The sequence below is a fragment of the Takifugu flavidus genome, chromosome 8 (assembly GCF_003711565.1).
Source record: "Takifugu flavidus isolate HTHZ2018 chromosome 8, ASM371156v2, whole genome shotgun sequence".
Lineage (NCBI taxonomy): Eukaryota > Metazoa > Chordata > Actinopteri > Tetraodontiformes > Tetraodontidae > Takifugu > Takifugu flavidus.
The window spans coordinates 8,105,123-8,128,832 of NC_079527.1; the positions used below are offsets into that span (position 1 = coordinate 8,105,123).

Below are 23,710 nucleotides of genomic sequence, written 5' to 3' on the forward strand. Positions count from 1 at the left end.
TCTGGACCTCAGCGGAGCAGCCATCGATTCCCCCCCTTCACCTATTCCTCCATTGACACAGTCACACTGTGCCAGAGCTCTTTGACACAATGAATCTGATATGGTCTGAGAAGCTTTTCTGTCATCACTAGAGGGAGGTTTCCGTTTTTTTTCCCCCTTTGGTGTTTATGGAGATTTTCACTTCTAAATTCAATAGGACCACCACCTAGATTTAGGCTGGGATTGCATTTCTCTGCTCTTATTTGCATAATAAGGGAGGGTTCCCACTGGAAAAGATCAAGACGATCTATGTGTGGCCGATGCTGGAGCGCTGCCAGGAGGACTCTGTCGATTCCATTAAAGGTGGGGCCAGATGTTTGTCATTACCTTTATTGATAAGCGCGGGTCAATACTGTGATTTATTCTGCTGGGATAGGACTAAGCTTTAGTCACAAGTTTCTCCAGAGCCTGATCAATAGTACACAATGGGCAAGTACAACATGACCACACATGAACTGAGAGCATCAGCAAAGTTGTAAATCCATCACGGAGTTTTGTAGTCAGGTGCACGCGCGAACTACAGAGAGACTGTAAAAAGTTCTGGGCGTGTTCCACTTCAACTTCAAAGGGCTGAGGTTCGATTTCACGGTGAGATGATGAGAGACGCGTGCAAGGTGGAAACTTCAGCGGGTCGTACATCTGCTGGGAGAAAAAGGGACGTAAACGCTGCTGGTTCAGGCTCCCTGGCCTCGACATCAGAGGCAGACTCCATCCAAAGGAAAAAACCAAATAACAATAACGGAGGAGAATAGCTCAAAGTGCAACTTTCCGCTTGTCATTTCGCCGATAATCCCGCTGCATTACGCTTCTGTCTCAGCCTCTCGGGGACGTCAGTGACTTTGCTGACGATCTGTGTGTCCGGAGCCGGTCGGTCGGCAGCGTCTGCATCTGGACATTCCTCCGGTGGCTGCGGCCTGCTGGAAGACGGACAGCGACAGCAGCCCTCACAGACGCTGAGTCGCCGGGCTGGACCAAAATGTAATTACCCCTCCCTCACAATGTCACGCCGGGCAGCAAAACCTGACAGCAGCCTCCAAATGGAAGACGCTGAATGAATTAACCTCCACGGGGAGCACATTTAGAAAAAGAACCTCCGATCTGTCATTTTTCTAATCCTGCTAGTTCAGGCGGCGCAGGCAAACACGCACCTGTGACTCACTGCCTCACCTTTACTTTCGACGGTATGATTTGGGAGAACGGCTGCAGTGATGGAGTTCTTCAGCAGCTCCGCTCAGCCTCCCGCCACTGCTGACAGTAATTGGCCGCTCCGAGTATAAACCTTTGTCATAGTCTTTAACGTCAGACAGATTATGTGCAGTCACTTATTGAGATTGATTCATATTTTCGTGATGTGATTTATTTGGCGGGGAATGTGCAGCACGTGCTGAACGAGCTAATGTAGTGTAATGGGGTCTTAAAAGAGTCATTAATCTGGCAGACCCAAGGGTAAAAAGGACTGCACAGCAGGCTTCCTGCAGGCCTGATGGGGTCTGGCTGTCAGGAGCTGCAGGTCGTGTCTGATGTTATCTGTCTGACATTATCTATGTTTTTTTTTTTGCCTTTTTACTTGACTAAATATTTAAAGAATTACGTCCATTAATATTTTAGCGAGTCATGTGTGCCATATACGAATGCCTCTTTTTTCCTCCTTCCAAAAAACATAATGCGAGGGCAGAGGTGGAGCGGATACCAGGTGCTCCCAGATCGGAAATTGAAAATGGAGATAACAGTGTGGAGGTGGTGATACACAATTATCTATTACAGGCGTTGGGTATTATAAATGACCCTGTGAGAGCAGCCAGGGAGGTGGGAGCTGACGAGCTGTCAGGGGCTTCCTGGCTTTATAATTGAAAATCATTCAGACAGCTGTTCAGTTTAACCTTGGAGGACCACAGCTTTAGTCACTAATTGATAAGTGGGCAATGGCACCAGCTATTGAAAACTAGGTATTGTGTTGGAAGACATTTTTATGAAAACCCTATTGGGGGAGCTTCATATACTGTATGTTTTGCTCTTCTTTTCTGATGATCACTGTGTGTCGGGCGACAGCAGCTCTTTCAGAGAAGAGCTCAGCGTCGTTATGCTGCCTGAAGTAACATCATGATCTGAAATTCGAAGTAGCTTGTCTCCGGGAATGACGCAAGGCAGAGAGGCCAGGGAACGATCATCAGGAAGTAATAGATCTCTCTGTCCAGTCCTGGCAGATTTCTGTCTCCTTCCTGTGTGCAGTAGCGCGTTTGCTTCTTTCCTCATGGAAACCAGATGCATTATTGATGGATGGCTGATTGGGAACTCAATTACACAGAGATTACTGGGCTGGCAGACAGTGGGACACCGCTACCCTGTCAGAACGATTGAATTAGAGTGCAGGAGAGGAGGGAAAGTGTCCTTCAGAGACGCCTCCCCTCGCTCTGCAGACCTCCTGGGGATGCCAAATGGCCACTGCCTAGTTCAGCTTCTGACAGATGACCTTCCCCACAACTGTAGCCGGAGTGGAGACGACCGTCCACTGTTGTCCGTTTGGACAATTCACTTGGAAAATGTAGCGTTTGTGCATGTTTTTGTGTCCCTTAGCATAATTTTATGTATGAAATGGAGGCTGCACCTGTGCTTCCTCCAGGACTGAGGTAGATGATGATGGCGGGGGGGAGGGGGGGGGGGGGGTCCGCATTGAGAATGTATGTGCATAAATATTGGCATTTCACCAAATCTCATTCATATAACATGGCGCACCTGAATGAGAATCGTGCCTTGCAGGGTCGTATGCTATTACAAGTTTAATGTGAAATCCTGATCGAAGAAGATGAGAGAAGGGGGCTTTGGCATCTGAAATGGAAGCATTCATCTTCCTTTTCTGTTGGTCAGCAAATGCGCTCAAAGGAGAAGGGAAAAAAACAATGCAATGAAAGCTGAGCTTAAAAGGGAAGAATCATTTCATACCGGGCCACACGGCAAAGAATATTTCACTCCTGGTGTGTTCCTGGTGGCTATGCTGGGCCCGTCTTTATTGCATTTATTGGTGAAGATATGAAAGAGCCATCTTATGCACCCACGAATTCACATTCCTGCTCAGCTCCGAGAGGGAAAACTCAATTTGGTTTTTGACAGTCATTTACAGATGCGCCTTTTTTTCTCCCTGCATCATTCAAGATGAAAGCTCCTGTGTGATCACGGACAACATTTTCCATTCCTTAAGTGTCTTCTTCTATTGTTGCTGTGTCAGTTTGTCAGTGAAGAGAATGACTCTTGAAAGACACCATTGTTTGGCTTTGCGTTGTCAATGGAGACGGGGCCGTAGCGAGGATTAGGTGGACAACAGGCAGCTTTCACCGGTTTCCTTGCTTTGTCCGGGGTCTTCTACAGCGGGCTGGACACTTTAGACACCCTAGTGAGCGCTGCCCCGCTCCGCTGCCCCTGTTTCCCTGAACACTGGGCATGAGACAGACCCTGGAGAAAAGGTTTAATAAGGAACAGAGAATGGCCATTAGCTCCTCGCCAGCCTCTCCTGATAGAGGAGAAAATAGACCAAGAAATCTTTTGGAGTCTGAGACAATTGTGTGAGGAGAGATTAATTCCTATTCTGGGATTGGGTCAATCTGGTGCAACAATGCTGAAGATTTACATTATTGACCGATATTTGGTCTTTCAGGATCCGTGAGGGGTTCTGGCAGCTCGGCAGCCAGCAAACATCTAGTCACCGCGCTGCTCCTGTTCTTTGTTGCTGTGTTCTGATCAGTTGCTGGATGCAAATGCGGCCGCCTGGATGAGGAAATGAGTCGCTATATTTAAAAGCACATCACAAGGCTGCAGCGCTTCACAGCACCCTGAGCAGAGCGGCAGAGGTCTCCGTGAGGTCGCGCATATGGTGGTAATTTTAGCAAAAACAGTTGTTTACAGTCGCTTTCACGCAGGGAATGTTTGTGTTGTCTGGAAATGCACAAACCTCGGCTCGTTTCTGCAGTTTGCTGACAGTTCCGGGAGCTGAGTCGTCCTCCTCCTGCTTAACTTTTCAAGGATAAACTCCCAGTGAGCTTGGTCGACTCAACGTGCACGGCGCTCCTGTCAGGGGCTGCTGCTAGATGATGGAAGTCATTGGAAGTTATTGTAAATGATGAATTTTCAGCTGACCTGTCCACAGGGAATAAATGCATGCTATTATTTTAGGAAACCGCCTTCAGTAAGTAAGCATTTTAGCAAATGCTTCTGCTTTGCATCGGTTATCATCGTGGATCAGCCTGTCCTCATTTGTAAGGCAAAGAGGGACTCCGTTAATAGATGTATCAGCCATGTTTTGCTGCAGCAACATCTTTGGGTGTCAGTGGCGAACGCACTCGTGTGGAGCTGCTGCCAAGGACAAAAATAAAAAGATTAGAGCAAAACTGGGGCAACTATGAGGTTTCTCTGAATATAAAAAAAGACATCCCACTTTCTTTCATCATGTTTTAAATTTAGCTGACTGACAAATGCGTAAACACATGTGCTGTTGCCTTTTTGTAACTTAAGACTAAACTACAAGTAAACACATAGAACGTTCTGAAAATCGGCAGTAAAGGATTTTTACATTTGGGAAAATCACCCATGATTTATTCAATATCCAAACATCACACCCCTCTTTAAAATCCACAGTTAGCAAATCTGACCTTTTTCTATATTCTCAATGTCTGTGCGATGAACATTTTGTGTTTGTGTCACATTGTTGTGTTTAAAGACAACTTTGGTTTCCTTCCATGCACCAGTCACAGAGAGCCGCAGAGAAGGAAGATCCTCACTATAAAAGAGCAAAATGCACCATCTAGAGATCATTTTGGCTCATCGGAGAAAGAGAGAAATACATTTTTGACAAAACCTTGCATTTTTAGCAGCTTCCCCAAAAAAGCATTGTGTTTTTTGAAAGCTCAGCCGTGTCTAAAGTGTAAAGCTATTCATCAACCTGTGAAGTCTCCTGAGTGTCTTATCACTTCAGAGCGGTAAATCTGATGTGTCTGTTAAGTTTTGTGAATGACCTCAGTGTGCAGGGTGTATGTGCTGCATCAGTATCTGAGCGCTGTCAGCGTGTGTGGAGCATTGCCACAGGGTTTAACCCCTGTGCATTGATCCCCGGGCTGCTCAGGGCGGCCGCCTAATTCTCCAATTTTCAGCTGTTAGAGATAGAATTGGAATAATAAACAGCTGAACCTCCCACTAATAATCCTGGGCTTTCACACACACACACACACACACCACACACACACACACAACACACACACACACACACACACACACACACACACACACACACACACACATACACACACACACACCAAAAGGCAACTGGGGCTGGGGTAGAGTTTCTTTCACTGCCATAAACTGGGTGGCGAAAACCCGGCACTCTTCTTCACTAATGAAATGATATCGCTGAAGCTGGGCAGCCTGGAACTGATTATCACTGCCAACACACACACACACACACACACACACACACACACACACACACACACACACACACACACACACACACACACCCAAAGTGCACATTTGTGGAATCACTGCGGCACAGATTAAAAGTACATGCTCACATAAATACGAGTGGTTGTTGTAACATTTATCATGTGCTGTCTTCTTCCTGTGGCCGACACGTCTGATTTAGGATGTTTAGTTTCTGTTAAGTAGTGCTTTGGTTTGGCCTGGCAACACACTCCTGGAAACAATTAGACTCTTGAGGTCAGACCACATGGCTGAAGTTGGCCCATATACAGCATCCAGATCCCCAACGCCTAAAATCCTCAGGGGTTTAAAGAGCCCACAGTAGAGGTGCTGCCTCTGGCTTGTAAAAATAATTGTTGATTAATCCATCTCTAACATTACTAAGTTCTTCAGATGGTTCACTTTTTCTTACGGTTTCGAGGATGGATTTTTCTACACATAATTCACGTGTGCCTTTATATTTTTAAACCATGTCCCAAAATAGTTGCAGATATTAATTTTGTAGCCTACATACACTCCTGGTATCTAATTCACTTTTCCATAATTTCTTCAACTTATTTCAAAAACTGAAGTGGGAGGGGCTAATATTTATGACATCTGCATCACAAAGTTAGATTGAAAATAAAACTGTTCTACCAGCATTTTAGTAGAACTGAGATTTTTAAAAGAAACTGCTAATACATCCAGTATGGAGCACATTTTGCTTAGCTAATCACCCTGTGGAGCTGTGCTACATGCAGATTTCTCTCTAACCTAATTAAATATAAGCTTGATTCATCAGTTTGGCTCGGTGGAACCGGTTGACCCGGTAACACCGTTCATCGTTGGGCCAACAACCTGCTGAACTGACGCGTTGAGCTGATGTGCCCCAAAGTATGGGGTCAAACAAGAGCACGTTGACCTGCACCCTCTGCCTATTCAGGAGTAATTTTCAGCCTGTCACGGCTCTTTTTTCTGCTTCTCATGTCTCTCCATTAACCTCCAACCATCAGGCAGCTCAAACCCGTGACAGTAGACACATGTGCTTTATGAATGCAGGAAACTATGTTCACGGAGCGTCTGATTGGTCCTAAGCTCTCACAAACTTGCAGAAATACTTTCATGCATGTCAGAGAAGGGGGGCGGCATCATTGTTTGACACCTGTCAAAGACACTCGCGTAACATGGGAGAGCGACATACTTGCTCTACATGCATCACATTCAAACTATTTTTCTCATTTTTGTGGCTCATCTTGTGTCCTGAGGCCCCGAGGTCTTTGTGCTTCAGTAATGCTGGGCTCAGCAGGCTGTCCGTGTCCACACTGCTGCCTCAGCACTAATAAGGCAACAGAGTGATAGAAAAAGGGCGCGCCGGAGTTGTATGCTTTCACCATCCCAAATCAGCCGTACCCTCACCTAACCCCCCTGGAGTGAAGCCATTAGCAAATCTATTGGTGAGCCCGTATTAGGGAAAACATTAAACGGGTCTCATTGTGGTTCCGAGCTGGGACCCACTGGGTGTGTTAAATTGCGTAAGAACTCTAATGAGCTACAGTCTTTTCTCCAGTGAGTTTATTGCCCTACATTCCAATTTAGGCTGTGTCACTGACCACTGGGGCATTTCTTAAAATAGATCAAACCGAGTTTTACAAGAATTTTTCGGAGCCCACAAAGGTAGAGATTGGTCCTTTTGGTTTAGAACTGTGCTCAGTAAAGTGATCCACTCAAACTCAAACTCTCTGAATCTGCTTCTTCTCCAGGGCGGAAAACATCAAAACTGTGAACTCTTGAATGACGAATGTGAGCGTTGACTGCTACAGTATGACAACATAATGAACCAACGTGTCTGGGGGGCAGAATGACTCAGGCTGTTGTCAGCAGGCCTCCGGGCAGAGCTGAGAGCAAATGCTTTTTACAGTCCTTGCTGAGATGCACCGGCACAATGTCACAATGTCTTCAGCCTTCTGCGGTCACACGTATGTGCTCGTTTCTGTTGAATGCGAACGCTGGTATTTGTGACGTGTGCGCTGGAGTCACGGCACCGCGTAACAGGAGGAGATGACCGAGCCCTCAGTGTGGCGCTTAAAACAGCCTGACAGCTGTAGATGAGGGGCTGGGACATGAACCTGGAACAGAGCGCGTGCCCAGGACAAATGAAGGACTGTACAGGAGGATCAGCAAGGCTGGATCACTAACGCCACCCTGAAGCACAATACGTAGCTTAATGACAGGAAAACTTGTGTTTTATTTCAAGAGTTGGTTCTGTCCCGACGTTCGCATCACACTGATTGTAACTGCAAATTAAAACCAAATCTCAGTCATTTGAAAGATTTTACTGCTTGAGATGATTTATGATTGACGCACTTAAAAAAGCCAGTGTTTAACTTAGGAGATGGAAAATCCAATGGCGGAAAATTGCTACTTCTGCACGCTGTGGTTGACTTTTAGATGGAAAGGTGCTGGGAAAATAACTCTACAGCATTTGTTCTGCAGCAAAGCATCACTGACTAAACGTTTATGGGTAACGAGTCAATAATTACTTTGTGACCGTGTTTCTTTGGCCCTGAACAGGGGAGAACCAAACTTTGCCTCATTTCCCTCCAACCAAATCTCTCCCTCTCTTATCCCACAATGCTCAGTGTCCAAGGTGCATTATGGTCGCCCATGCTTCACTCCCCTTCGCCTCAGGATTGGTCAGTCCCCCAACCTTTCTGTTGCCCTCCCCTGTTCTCTGTCCTCTCTCTCTCTCTTCCTACTTAAATACTTTTCACATAAAGAGAGAGTAGAAAGGGGAGGGAGTGGGGGATGGGAGAGCCATGGGGGAGGGGAGTGCTGGGCTCATTCTGTTGTCACTGGCCAGAGAGCAAGAGAGAGAGGGGGGGGGGGGGGAGGGAAAGAGAAGAGATGTGTCCCATATGTGGAAAAAAGCATAGCAGTGCACACTCACACGGGTCTGGTCAGCTCCTGGGATTATTGTAGCGCTCTCTGATCTGATGGAGGCAAAGAAGGCATGAATAGGTAAGACTTCCTGTCTTCTCTGCATCGATGCGCTGTCACACAGCCGATCTGCCCACTGTTTGAGGTTGGCGAAGTTGGACAACAGCTGGAGGCAAACGTGCTGCAGCAGCTCAGCCCCTCGGCCAGCGACCACAAGACACATCTCTGCTCAAACCAAAGTGTTTAAATCTGCAGGCTCCTCAGTATCAACACCGACTGGAGCGCGGTGACAGAGGCGTGCCTGTTTGAAATGGGAGCTGTGGCTTGCTGCTCTGGGATTGTTGCTGGTTCTGGGCTGAGTGGTAAAAGTTGCCTGTCAGTTTGAGAAAGTGGGCTGTAGCCAGATGCTGTTGGCGTTCAGAGCGCCGCGTGGACGTCGTATCACTTCCCGTCAGTGTAAATACTTCATGTGTGAGTAGAAGTTGACCGCACGGTACATTAAAATAGTGAAAACTTCAGTAATGTGCAGGGGTAGGATTAAAAAAATAATTTTGCACTATTGTTATAACTATTGTGTTGGTGTATTTGTCCTGGAGTTTAGACATTTTGGACTTGATAAAAAAAAAAACAATTATGTGCTTTCACACATTTAAAAACTGACAGAATATATGAACTTTAATTTCTATATGTGTGTGTGTGTGTGTGTGTATATATATATATACAGTATATATATATATATATTTCAGCAGATGTGCAGGTAAATCAATCAATCAGAAAACAATTTAAAATTTATATTAATTAAATTTAATCTAGATATTGAGCTAAAACAGAAATCATACTTAACTGTTGCATAGGTAAAAGTACATTTCCACCCCACATTAAATGGATAGTACTCGCTAAAGGGCTGAATTAAATAATGAATAATGAATAACACGTGTGATTGACTTTTCCAGTAGATCTCAATTACATGTTTTTTTTAAGTAAGTTAATTCAAGACAAATTATTCTGTACACACGTAGGTTTAAAAGTATTTGCTCCTCTAAGAATGCTGTCTTTATTGCCCCAGTGCATGGAGCGATGGTATGTAGGAGTGTTTTTGTGGAGCAGGTTTAGAAAGCCCTCTTTAGAGGCTGAACGCTGCTTCACAATCAGCTTAATACCCGACTATAATGAATACGCCTGTGTGCTTCAGTTTTTGTGTGTATGTTTGTGTGTGTGTGTGTGTGTGTGTGTGTTGTACTGACAGGGTTCTCAGGTTGGACACCAATTCTATTGCACCATGAGTTAATTCTACATTCCCTCTTTCTCTCTCTGTATGTTTAGGTTTGTGTTGCTGTGTGAGCATGTGTGAATGGTCTAGTTGACATGTGAGTGTTTGTCCAGACATTGTGCAGCAGCCTGTAACTGCTTCTCTCTCTCTCTCTCTCTCTCTCTCTCTTAATCACAGGGCTCTTCACTGGAAGCTTATGCAAGTGATGGACTACAACCGGATGAACGCTAACCAGAGCTGGCACTCATATAACAGCATTGCCTCTTACTGAGACCAGCTCCACAGAATGCTGAGTCCTATTGTCCCCTATAGTGAGTACACTTTGTCCTTTTTTCCCTCTCTTCTTGATTTGAAAGAAAGCTGCGCAACTTTAGTCAGATGGACTTTGCCTTAATCGATGATCCCGCGCTCAAAAAATAAACAGCGCGCGTTTCTGACTCGGTATTGGGAGGGGGGGGACACCCACAGAGTTAACATAAAGTGTATGAGCGAGTGGAAACGTTAAACTCAGAGCGATGACCCCGTCAGAGTGTTTCATCGCCTGGCGGAAGACGCAGCTGGGGGACGGAAGAGAAACAGGGGGAGGCTGCAGGTCTGATGGCTTAAGCAGCAGAAACCCCTGCGCTTCGGCCAGTGTCATTTTACCAATACAGCTCACACCACACAGGCTGCTTCCTTCTCTCCCTCCCTCCCATTACTCTCCCTTTCCTCCCTCCAATTCTGACCTAATAACTAACATTTCCAGTTTTAGACTGGGCGGGCGTGAGAATTTAGACTGAATCACGAGTGGATGTTTGCCAGAAATGATGACAACATTTCCAAAAATAGCCATTTAAAAAAAAAATCCCTTCCTATAATTTTTTTTATTTTTACTTTTTGGCCCTTCCAGGAGTGCAGTCCATGATGGACTCAAAGCTGTTCTTACCCAGGTTTAGTAATGTTCATTCCAACATATTTCGAACAGTAAGCTACACATTCAATACAGATGCCTGCCTCCTTTTTTCTGCGTTTTGTTATCCGGGGTCATTTAAAGTCTCCCTCTATTATGTCCCTCCAAGCTTGAGCTACACTGACTGAACACTCTCCTTGTTGCTCAGGCGAACAACATGTCTAAGAATGTCTCAAACTGCTTGTGGAATAGCTAACATACCTCCAGTGCTGGCTGGCACACTGCTGCTCTTTCATGAGAATCTTCCAGTGTGCTGTGTGCTGGCCTTTGTGTGTGATTTAAATGCACCAAAACAAGGCGGCACTGTTTTGGAACGTCGCGATGGTGTGCATTTGGATGGAGACTCTAAGCCTGCACAGCGGTGTTAGATACTTGGGTTATTTACTCTCAGACCGGTGACACACAAACACGCCCCTGAGCGCGCTGTGTCGAAGTGAAGAGCCCGCAGCCGTAATTCTGCGCAGCAAAAGTCCAACTGTGCAAGGCTTTACAGATGTATAGGACATGTGAAGACTCTAACCTCCGTGTTGGAATCCTTGTTGAGGGAATGTGGAGCATTTCTGCTTCACTATGCTACTTTTGGCTTGTGCAGCAGGCATTTCTGCCCCTGTAAATAGACGACTTCCAGTGCAACCACACGTACACACAGATAAAGTGGTCAACCTCCACCCATAAGTCTTATTTAAGGATTTTCATCCACCATTTGGTGTGTGTGTGTGTGTGTGCGCGTGTGTGTGCGCCTGTGCGTGTGTGTGTGCATCCCATTCCTCCCGGTGTGTCGGACCATGGTCCTCACCTCTGGCCAGTCCAAAAGACTTCAAGCTGGGGTGAGAAGCCCTGGCCGGACCTGAGGAGAAACCTGAGAGAGATTCCAGGGGCCATAGATACTCCTGGAGGGATTTGGTGCAAAGAATCTGTAATCTGCACTTCAAACACACTCTTAAATCAGTCCCAGGCTGCAACCCAGGAGTGCTTTAACTCTTGTTGCTGGGGGCCCCTGCTGGTGTACCAATACCTTTTCTTTTAAAAGAGAATATACACATACTCTCGCGCACACACAACAACGCAGAGGACTTGAGATCTGGCAGTTTTTATAGCTCTCCTCTCACTGACCCCTCTCCCTCTCCTTCCCTTTCTCTGTCGGGCTGTTTTTGGGCTTCGTATGAGTGCAACTGGGCCAAATCGTGGAGTACTTTGTATTGAAAACAGAAGTAGCAGATCTCATCTTGGCCCCAAACGGAGAGGGTTGAAGGGCTCCCCTGGTCTCATTCCCTATTGTGGACAGAGTGGTAAGAGTGGCACAGAGGAGAGGCATTGTGAGGCCCTTTGGTAAACACAGTCTGCTAATGTGTGCGTGAATAAGACCCGGGATCATTAGTGCGAGGTGTGAATGGCCTCTAATTAGCCCTGTGAGTGCGTGTGTGTGTGCTGGTGCGTGAGTAAAGGTTAGGTAGCCTGGTCCCTGGGAGTGAACCGGACCTGCGCCCCGTCTCTGAGGGTTCATCAGCTCATTAAGGAGACCTCGGCTTCTGTTAAGGGTCCAATTACGAAACCACAGTGGTGAGACTCATTTGGGGGGCAGCACTTCACTGGATTCCTGAGGCAGCAGATTTTAATGCTCAACAATGAGACACATCTTTCACAACTGTGTGGCTAATTAATACCTATGAACGAGCAGACTAATCACTGCCGTTTGTATCTCTGCAATCATAAAATGCAGCGTCATGGAGGGACGTGTGATGGCAGAAAGCATTGTTTTTTCTCTAATTTGTGCATGTGCATACACACAGAGAAAAGATGGGAACACAGAGAAGTAAAAAGGAGGGAATGCAATGTGTGTGTGTGTGTGTGGGGGGGGGGGTAATGGAGTTAGAGGAGCACAGAAACTGAGAAAGAAGGAGATTGCGAGGAGGAAAATGGAACTGAGGAGGGGGAGACAGAGCAGAGATTGGGCGAGTGAGACAGATGGAAGGGGTGATTGGTCATCACGGAGCCTTAGGACAGCTGTTCTTTGATATATTAGTGGACACAATGACCTAAAGCCAGCCTGCAGTCACAGAAAATAGGGACCCTGTTTTTCTTGAAGGGGAGGGGCTGCACGGACGGGGCTCTGCCATTTGTGGACGTGTGTTCGCAGGCGTGGGGGATGGGGAGTTGTTTCTAAAATTACGAGCATGAAGCGACGCGTCCAGCAATTATTTTCCGAGGCTTTGGAGTTTTGGAGGCAGCTGTAAAATGAGCACGCGCCCAGCGGACTTTACTGTTTGCTGCATTGACATTAGCAATTCTAAAAGCGTGTGTCAATTAATTAGTGCCAAACAAATGTCATCAGAGAGTTAGCCTCTGTTCCACCCAGCATGCAAAACAACTTTTAATGACATTGAATATTAATTCACTGCTAATGAGCTGGAGAATTCACACCCCAGTGCTTGTCTTATTCCACTGACAAAATGGTTTTGAATGATTGCATCTACATCATATGAATCTTCATTCAAACAAACATGACAGGTCAACCATATTGTCCTTCCACCCTAATACAATCATGTTAGCAGAAATGGTTCTGACGGCTGGAGTGAACCCGTCCTAAAGGGGAATGAAACAAAATATAAGAAAAAGTCCAACTATCACTCCGTTGCAAGGAAGAGAGAGGGAGAGAGAGAGGGAGAGAGAGAGACACACACACATATGCGCACGCACATACACACACACAGAGGACATCCCTCAATACCACTGCAGGAGACGGGCTCCCTTCTCCTGGGAACTGACTGCTGAGGCCGCTTTGAAAAGAGCTGCGTCTGTTCAGGCTCCAGGCAGCAGGTGTGTAAACTCCCCACCAGATCTGTGCTCTTCTGTTATTACATCTTTTTAGGGCTGTAAAAGAGGCAGCAGTTGTGTTTCCTTTTATTGAAGAAGCCCCATGACTAACACATGGATTTATAATAACTCTGCAGCAATGCCCAATTATGTATGTGTGGTAAATTATGACCCCTGTTGCAACAGGGCGCAGTTTGGGACGCCCTCATAGACTGACCTTGCACTTCCTCTTACAGCTCTTTGACAGTAGCTGACTTGACAACAGGCTATTCAGCGTTTGTGGCGGCAGTATTGTACAAGGTAACTTGATATAGTATACCGGTAAAGTGTAGCACAACATGAATAATCCACAATAGATGTGAGCAATTTTTCAATGCTTGGGAAGAATCTGCAGGAGCTGATAAAATGTGTATTTCATCCTGAAGTGAAAGAACATCAAGAGACAATTTTCCACTGTGCCTCCACCTGCCAGCCTGTGAATTGTGGCTGGCCTCTCAGATTGGTGTTTTTATGACGGAGCAGGTAGTGCGAAGCCGAGTGAGAACGTCCAGCTCCATATTAGTGCCATAAATCAGAGAGAACTTGAAAATAAAAGAGTTAAAAGACTCGGGGAATGGACGACAAATCAAGATGACGATGGGATACAAATGTAAGAGATCTTGTGCACTGATTAAAGTAGTGCACTTGGATATGGGCAGGTTACATGCTTCGGTAAAAAGAAACCCAGCTGAAACCTTTAATTGCACGTTTTGGTTTGGCAAAAGGACTTTACAAGACTTTAGAGGTGTGTCTCCTCAACTGACCTGTCTGCACTCCCTGTCATTTCATTCTGAAATCTTTCACAACTTTAAATCGCTTTTTGTTATAGTTTAATTCCCTCCTTCAATCATAAGTGTCAAAAGTGGCAAATATTATGAGGCCTACGAGAGTCTTTTAGAAGCATTTTGCTGTTGCCCCCATTTTTGAAGAATTTACGCTCTTGGCTCTCCCTGATTCGGGCCTCCGTGTGGACGTGCTGGAAGGAGCAGAGTGCTGGTTGCGTTCTCCAGTCAGTGAGTGGGGGGTGGTGCTCAGTCCTGAATGGAGCCCTGATTAGATTGATCCACGGAGCTCTTGTTTACAAGCAGGCTCCTCACAATCGGCACAGTTTAATAGCCCGGTGTCCCAGAAGGGTTGTTCCATCCATGTCCGTTTTGTTCCTCAAGGCAGGAAAACAAAGGTGCCGGGAAGGGAGAAGGGGAAAGCAACCTCAGGGGAGCTGTGAAAGTGCATCGGAGCACTCTACCTCCAGGCGTTCTGCCAAGATACTGTTTCAACTTAGCCACTGATACTTATGTCATAGGAAACAACAACACTGTGGCGAGTACTCCCAGACTCCCTGGCCCTAAATCTACTTCATTTCCACCTTACCAACAGGAGGTTCACTGACTTTGGAAATGGAAGACTTGAATAAACCAGGACAGAGCTCACGAATGAACGGAACACACTCCCCCTGAGCCCAGAGCGCTCCAGTTTTAATTTTAGGGCCTCCTCAAAGAAAAACCAGTTTCTTCTGAAGAGAGCGCTGCCGCTGTCTTCATCACGCGCTCCTTCAAAAGGGTGCAGCTCACTCAGGTCCCTCAATAAATCCCAGGCTGACACAAAAGCTGTCAGTGGACTGCTGCAGAATAGATTAATAAGATTTCCATAATTAGACAGGGCACTGACAATAGGATCCTTCAGGCTTTGTCTCAGGGCCAACTGGATTGTCCAAGCCGTGCACGTCTGCTGGATGGCTGTCCACCACAATGGCCACACAGACAGTAAGGCGGTCAGCAGAAGAACATCTGTCTCTCCTGGGATGAGGGGACAACACACACACACACACACACACACACACCACACACACACACACACACACACACACACACACACACACACACACAGAGTTTCATCTACATATATATGAGGTTCTTATCAACCTCCAGCCAAATCTGACCATTGGGCAAAGGAATATTTGGGGATTTTTGTCTGTTTTCCATCAACTCAATGCGATAGCTGAGAAATTGTAGAATGATCTAAACTCTTTCAAACAGTGATTGGATCACTTTGCTGGGATTAAAAGCAGCCACCATGGCTCCCCTACCCTCGCCAAACATGAGGTCCTTGTCCATTCAGAATATTGGGGTTTAATCTTTGATCCTTAGGCCAGAGTGATGTTTTGGGTCTTGGACCTGGAGCTTTTGGAAAAAAAACCCAGTATAATAACAATAATTTGATCCATTTCTTCTTTTCTTATACAGTACAATTAGAATCTATAGTATTAGCTCAGCCCACGTTGAACTTAATCTAATGAATGCACAGTATATACACATTGCCCTGATTTCCTACTACTAATCTAAGCTTTCTTTCTGACTCTCCAGTGAATTAATCTACATGACGGCTCTGATTTAAGCAGAAGTGTAGATTACAGCTTGCTCGGTTTATTGTGCAGTTTCTGCACTCTTTAAAAAAAATAAAAATCACACATCCCAGCAGAAGGCAAGCTCTAATTACACAGCGAGAGCTAAACTGCACAGAAATCCTGTGTGTTCATCAGGGTGGTAGACAGTCATCTATTGCACATTCAGAATGAATTACCAAGAAGAAGTGAGGGTTCTTTAAGAGCAGATGTTTGTGTTCGTATAGCTGACAAGTTTGTTAAAAAAGGACCAGTGTGAGAGTCCACTCTGTATTGGTACGGTTCTAATGATGGAGTGGACAGCAGTTAGCCCGCCTTGCTGAGTCCTCTAATGTCAATTCCTGTATGCTTGGAGAAAACCTCGCGCCTGCTGTCCACTCTTTCCTTTACTTCCATCTCCCTTGTCCATCCCACCCTCCCTGCTGCAGGTTTTATGAGCTCCCCTGGGCTCTCATCCATCTCTGTCACACACAGGCCCCATTATTGTGGCTGCTCACAAACTGGTTGGGCTGCAGATGGGAAGGGCCTGCAGGACATATACGGTTTCTGCAGCCTGGACAAAGAGCTACGAGTCCGAGCGCAATAATATGAGGTCATCTGGGTGTGGGTAAGACAATGTGTTCAGCACGTTTGTAAAAAAAAAAACCAACAAGTGAGCCGAGTGTGAGAATCTTCTCGTGGTAGGTGTGTGGATTTGCCGAAGCTTAAGGAAGTACTTGAACTGGTTTGGTCATTGGGAATTTAAGGCAGTGGATTTGAATATGAAGGACATGATAATCCATCTGGCCATCTGGTCTGCTGGTCTCATCTGACTGAATAAATAACGGGCGTAATCTGAAAACACACACGGGGAGGTTTGCAAAGCGGGTAAAGAAAGAGGCCAAAGTTTAGGAGCAGTCCAGAATCACAGCCCGTGGATCAGGAATATTGAGATTTGGTCCAAAGAGCAATAAGAAGTCTGGCTCCAACACACAGACAGCCATGAATAATGAATTACCAGACGTCCAGTGAAGGTGAGGCAGAGGCCAGTAATGATGGCTTTTGCCGTATTCCTTTTTTAACCTTGCTGTTTCATGCTGGAGTTGTCTACCCCGGGGTAAATTGTGACAGTTCAATAATGCCAAGCAATTTATGGAATGTCAGGGTAGTGCTTTAGCAAGAAGTACATTTTGGGCTCATAACATGGGGAATTCCCTAACAATTATATTAAAATACATCTCAGATAAACACACTTGTGTTCACATTATTGTATGGAAATTCAAAGCTCAATATACAGATTGTTCAGTGAATGAGTCAGATGTGAGCACTGAAAGGAGGCCTGCTGTTGTTCACTTGGCCAGCTTACCAAGCAAGTTTACACTGGACACTTTTCACATCCGACTCATCCTTTCCAGATATTCTTCGGAAAATACGTGATCTTGCATGGGGGAAAACGGTAAATTGGACATAAAAACCCCCATCTTTTTTCTGCCAGGCCTCCCTCTTGGCCCAGTGATGTGCTCTGTGTGCAGCATCCATGATCAATCAAACATCAGCCAGTGCTGAAGTCAGCCAGAGGAACAGACATTCCACTTTCCCAATGTTCCATGGGAGACTGTGCTGATGAATAGCACACTATGTTGCAATTCCACCCCCTTCTTTTTTTCCTTTTCTTTCTCACTCTCTCTCTCCCCCCCCCCCCCCCCCCCCCCCCACCCCCCCCCCCCCCACACACACACACACACACACACACACATACACATACACGCACAGCCAATAAGCCTATGGTGCTCTGGTGTACTATGGGTGGGTGGATTGGTGGGTGGTAGCTGGGGGTGCAGGGCGGAGAGGGAAGGCATTCAGTGCAACATGCATGGGGAGATAACAATAGCTCCTCTGGGAGACCTGCAGATGTTAGTGGTACAGAGAATTGTGGTGGGATCTTATCACTCCCAGTATAAGCTGGGAAACTGCAAAACAACACGCAGGACCAATGAATGTTTTCCATTGTGATTCTTTCTGCAGATTCCTCTTGGAAATTTTGAATTTTTCTAATTTTTCACAAACCTTTCACACCTAAATTCTTTGGTTCAAGTGTGACATGACACCGTCTCTTGATGACTGTCAGAATAACTTGTGTGAGCAGAAAAGGAATGGCAGTAACAACATCTCAGTAATGTGTGTATCACACCGCCCCAGTAAATGCAATCATGACCTTGTGCCCTGTGTTCATTTTCCTCAGGTTTTTTAAAGATGCACTGGAACCCAGAGCATGCCCAGTCTCTCAGCCAATGGCCTGAGCAGTACCTGGATGTCTCCTCCACCACCTCTTCTCCGGCCCACAAATCGGACTTGTATTCCGGCCGCAGCCGTGGCACCTACAACTATGCCTGGGCCAATGACGACATCTCCGCTCTCACGGCCTCTAACTTGTTGAAGCGCTATGCTGAGAAATATGCCGGTGTGCCAGACTTGCCATATGACCGGCCACCAGCTGTTAGCGCCTACACAGACCCTGGTGCCTTTGGGAGCCTTAATGGTCAGAAGACTGAGTTGGAGCCCTGGCCATTGTCACACAGCACTGATTCCTCCTATTCCCTTCTGCCCCCTGGAGGCCACGACAACCTCTCAGGTTCCAAAGCTGTAGCCGCATCTCCAGGCCCTCCAGGGGTTACAAGTGTGTCGGTTGTGAACAGTAACCTTTCAGACTCTGGTTACAGTGGCAGCAGCTCCTGCAGTGGCTCAAGCGAGTATCCTTCCACCTACAATGGCACCTATCTTTCCTCAGGGTACTGTCCCCAAGCAAGTGCAGCACTTCCCCCTGCTTCTCTTCAGACTATCCAATCAACCCCCTCTCTTGTAGCCAGCTATAGCCCTACCACACCGGTTTATAACTACCCACCTACTACATACCCTCCCCAGACCAGTCTTGCTCCCACCTACACTCACCCCTCTGCAGCGTACCTGCCCTCAGGCCTGCCAGCCCCGACTCCACTTCCATCTAGGCCAACGGTGGTTGGAGGCACCTATAGTTACTCAACCACCAACCTTGGGACCACAGAATCTGGAGCCACATTAAAAAGAAAAGCTTTTGAGATGAGTGTAGAAGATGATGAGACTGGGGATGGGTCCCGGTACAGGAAATATAGCTATGGCCCTTTAAAGGCTGGGGGGAATTCACCATACAGTGTAAAAGATAAAACAGAGTGCAGAGGAAATGGATTCAACAGTACTGGTAGCACAGACCCTCAAACCTTCAAGGCCAGTAAGCCCCCATCCCAGCCTCTGGTGTCTCCTCAGTATGGGACAGCAGGTGAATACAGTCCTCCAGCTGGGATGACAGGTGAAAATGTGACCGATCAGGGATTTATCCAACAGCAACAGCACCGTTCCCAGGCCCCAAAGCGCCCATCAGTATGTGCTCCAAATGTTGAGGCTATCAAAAGCCCTGACCCGCGACTATTGGATCTTGTCAATGGAGAGTTATTGGACTGCAGCCCAGCACTGAGCTGGGGAGAGCTTGCTGGACTGAACCATGTCAAGACTTCCCTGGAAGAGCATCTTCTCTGGCCCGTGTTGAGGCCCAGTCCAGTGGTGCGCCTCTCAAGAACTATTCTGCTGTTTGGCCCCAGAGGAGGGGGTAAGACGACATTGATTCGTTCTCTGGCTACACAGCTGGGGGCTTCCTTCTACCGGCTGAGTGGAGCCATGTTAGCCTCCAAAGGGAAGGTTGAGGCCGAGCACATTTTGAGTTGTTTGTTGCAAGTAGCAGGCTCAAGGCAGCCTTCTGTAGTGCTGCTCAACCAGGTGGAGGCCATGGAAGAGGAGGGGCTGAGGCAGACACTCCTGACCACCTTGGAGAAAGTCCAGGTTGGGACAACAGGTCTAGTGATTTTTGTTTGCGCCACCGGCAGACCAGATCTGCTGCAAGATGCAGTCCATCGGAGCTTTGACAAGCGGTATCACGTCGGCTTGCCAGATGCTAGCGTGCGTCGGCAGGTGCTGTTGCAGGCCCTGTCACCGCAGGGCTGCAGCCTGAGTGAAAGGGAGCTAAATGCTGTGCTGCAGCGCACAGAGGGATTCTCAGTGTGGGAGCTGCTTCAGCTCAGCCAGCAGGCGCTCTCCGCGGCGTCGTCCTCCACCGGGGCCATGCATGTGATCCCTACATCATCCAAACCCCCAGCCTTCACAGACTTTGAGACTGCCTTCTGCAAGGTGCGGCCCCACACCACAGCGAAAGAACTGGACACATGTCTAGAGTGGAGCAAGATGTATAACCACTAAGAGAGCAGCCAGTCACTGTGCTCGGACTGCGTTGTAACCATCTCGTTGCTTTATTATGGCAGGCCTTGGGAATGTTTGATGTTTTCTTTTTAAATGACCATTTATGCAGCCAAAAGATCCAGACAAGTTTATCTGTACTAAAGAGTAGACAGAGTTGTTTTACTGGCAGTAGCATGCCATATTTTTCTATTTTCTGCTTTTACATGAATACCTGCAATATTTTAGTTTTCCCCAAAGAAGTGATACATCAGTTGGAGAAGTGCATTAGTTAGTATTCTTGGCCAATAGGAAAATCAGATTTGGTACAATTATAGATTCTCTCAGATATCCTGATTAGACTCATTCCAGGATGAAAATCAATAACGTGTTGCTAGGTGATGCAGTCCAAGATCATGGATAATCAGGGTTTGGAAATCCCCCTCTCAGGATTCTATTTAACGCTACTTCCATATTATCGTAATAAAGACGACAACACAAAGAGCTGGGTAGCGACATTTAAACAAAGTTCACAAACCAAAATCACATCAAGCCAAATGCGCAATCAACAATGTTCAGAATCGTTCAATCTCGAAAGCTTCTCACCAAAACAGTCCTCACGAGTCGATCATACGGAGAGAAACTTTAAATGCGTGGGAACGCGCGTCTTTCCCACGAGTTCAGTTGCTTCATAAAACCTCACAACAGCACGTTTGGTTGCAGAAATCCCCTTCAAATGCTGCGAATCACCGACCAGAAATCTTTCTGGGTGGTTGTCACATTCCTGCTCGTCACCGGCTTATTTTTTACCATCTCCTGAGAATCCCACTCACGGAGCGACACCCACCTGCATGAACAGCTTCTCTCTTTTCTATTTCACTTTCTAATTTTCTTTGTTTTAGTATGTAGTTTTGTTTGAAATGCTCAGGAAGAATTTCTTTACCTCAGAAATATAAATTTAAAGAATGTATGTGTAATCTTAGGTTCTTAGTAGAGAACGGTGCAAGGAGAAAGCAGACAGTCTTGGAACACCTGCGACAGCTGGGCTTTTACCTCGGGAGAGAAACTTGAATATGCTACAAAGAGTAACATTGAATGTAATTCAGGTATTTCAAAGGATATTTGATGCCATAAATCCATGTATTATTATATATGAATATATAAATGTTTTCTTATCTGTTATTTTACCCTTTTAATTGTAGTTTATGGTGGAGTGATGTCTTCAAGAAATGCTATGTAGAAAAGAGGAAACGGTTGCTTTTTTGTTGGACAAACTGCTCGCAAATATCTGTGCTTTTAAGTGTTTACATATCCTGTATATGCATGTCAACAAAGATACCATTTGATAAATGTAAATATAACGCACAAATCACCACTCGCAGTCAGCACAAAACACCTCCGGAGGGGACGCGAGCGGCGGCCGAAAGGAAGGTTTCACCCTGCAGCAGAGGTCTAAACATTGAGGCTTTGTGTGTCCACACCGCGGACGGACCCGGCGCGTAGACAATCTAGACGCGTCTCTTTTTCCAGCAGTCCACCAGCTTCTGTTTTAACAAGCAGGAAAATTTTGCTCAGTGAACTGCGGAGGTCGAGCGTGTTCGACTGTTGCCATGGTCGCGCGGAGGTACACAGAGTGATGTAATATTTCCTACCACTCGTTTCTCCCCCCGACTCCCCTCCCACCATCCCTCCATCATTATTTTTCCTCTTTCTCCCCGGTGCAATCTCATTAGATTGGATTGCCCCCTGGCCACAAGCCCAAGTAGCCATGTGGCGCCCCCCCTTCTTTCTTTATAGCGATTCCTCCAGAGTGGAAGTGGTCTGATTGATGTCCAGCAACCCCATATCGCTGTGCAGCCGTCCCTCTCCAGCTGGTGGCTTCAGTCATGCCGTACAGCCAGATCCATCAGAGTGACCCCTGCTGTGCACACTGATCACTGTCTCTGAAACCCAAAACACCTTTAGTAATTAGAGAGCCGCCCCTGTTTCAAAGCAGCACTGGGAACGGGATGAAGGAAGGTCTTAGAGGTATAAATACAAACTTTGAGCCCCCTCCCCCCAAAAAAACAGTTTGCCCAACAAAACAAGCTTCTATTTTTTACATTTTGATCTGTTATCATGGTAACTTTGTTCTTGGTTATTGTACATTTTTCTGTAACCATTTCTACCTCATTTTGCGACATATTGTACATGAAAGTATTTATTTCATGTCGTTTTTGATGTCTGTTTCAAAAAGGATGATGTTCTTGAACTGTAATGGTCTACCTCAGAAAAGACTGTATTTTAAGAGAAGAGTATGACACAATATTAAACAGAATTTGTCCATATTGTACGCTGGGTCTTTGTTTCTTGTCCAGAATGAACATCAACAGTTTTAAACAGCTCTAAACTGCTTCTAGCTTCATTTGGTAGCCTGTGAAGAACTGTAATGAAGTCATGTTGACGAGACTGTCTTTCCCGTCACCACGTGCACATGCCATAGCCAAACAACACGTGAGTTATGTTTCTGGGTGTGTTTTGCTGCATCCAGATCAACAGAAGCAGTGAGGAGCACCCCTGAGGCTCCAGGCCCAGCACCGGAGCACAGAGGTCCTTCATATCTGTCACTGTCTGTAAACAACATCTTCTCCCAGAGGCCGTTCCAGGCTATTTCTGGCCTTTCCTGACATCTTTCCAAGACTCCAAAACATAAAATAAATCCACCCAAAGCTGTGAGAAAAAGTTTGAAGCTCTGCTGCTGGTTCATGGACAAAATATCAGTGACAGAATCCCAGTGGAATAATGATGCTGGCAGTGTTGTAATTAATTCTAATAATGATGCATCGCTCTATTATAGGCGTACCCTTGACTGCTCTCCATCCTCTGATGAAGGATAATTGTTTCTCCAGCTTTTGCTTTTTTTAATGCTCCCTCTATTTTCACAAACATAATGACACAACGAGAGCAAAACAGGTTAGAATGAGGCCACTCACTTCTCTGTTTCGCTGTTTCTGCTCAACACATTGGCTCATTTCTTTGAAAGTGGCTGATATCCTGACAGAAACAGGACTCAACATCACAGCAGCGTCCAAAAACAACAGCAGCTTTCCAACTGCATGCTTCCCGTAAATTTGATCATCCAGAAAAGGCTAAAAATAAAACCAAAAGTTTGTCCTTGTCCTAAAGGGATTTCTGTCCTCTAGGAAGTCAGTTACGTCCGTCCCCCAGTTGACTGGAGGTAATTAGGTGATAATAAAAGATGCTAATGAGCCGTCGTCCTATTTACTCATATTTGGAGGTGAATATCAGGACACAGTGCTATTAGGAGGTACAGAATATTGAATGTTACACTTAAAAAGTGAGCTGCTTGGCACTTAAATGAGTTCTAATTCTGAAAAAAGGACACTTTTTAAAAAAAAATTCAGTTGTCCATGGAGATGTTCTGATTACATTTCAGTCCGTATTTTTTTTTAATCCCTGCTTCAGGAGCACTTTGTGGGAAATCTGAAAGTTATTTATGGTAACAACCTTCATAAAAATAGCGTTTTCTGATTCTCATTTCACGCGAGCACGCTGCCCCCCGCCTTCACCTTCGCTGCTG

General features: G+C 46.1%; 1 protein-coding gene and 1 long non-coding RNA gene across 3 annotated transcripts; one reads left to right on the plus strand and one right to left on the minus strand.

Annotated features, from left to right (window-relative positions):
- Positions 1-353: 353 nt before the first annotated feature.
- LOC130530136 (uncharacterized) lies at positions 354-8,559 on the minus strand. The gene is made up of 3 exons (XR_008951749.1): positions 8,429-8,559; positions 3,983-4,167; positions 354-3,798 (listed from the first exon to the last, which is right to left on the minus strand). It is a non-coding gene; the product is annotated as an uncharacterized LOC130530136 (long non-coding RNA).
- Positions 8,345-22,462, plus strand: fignl2 (fidgetin like 2). 2 transcript variants are annotated; one of them, XM_057041042.1, is made up of 3 exons: positions 8,345-8,499; positions 9,866-9,999; positions 18,113-22,462. In XM_057041042.1, the coding sequence occupies exons 2-3, from the start codon at positions 9,975-9,977 to the stop codon at positions 20,152-20,154; spliced, it is 2,067 nt and encodes a 688-aa protein (XP_056897022.1). In that variant the 5' UTR covers positions 8,345-8,499; positions 9,866-9,974; the 3' UTR covers positions 20,155-22,462. The 2 variants fall into 2 exon arrangements, with proteins under 2 accessions (XP_056897022.1, XP_056897023.1); XM_057041043.1 differs by lacking the exon at positions 8,345-8,499 and adding an exon at positions 8,756-8,889.
- The last annotated feature ends 1,248 nt before the right edge of the window (positions 22,463-23,710 follow it).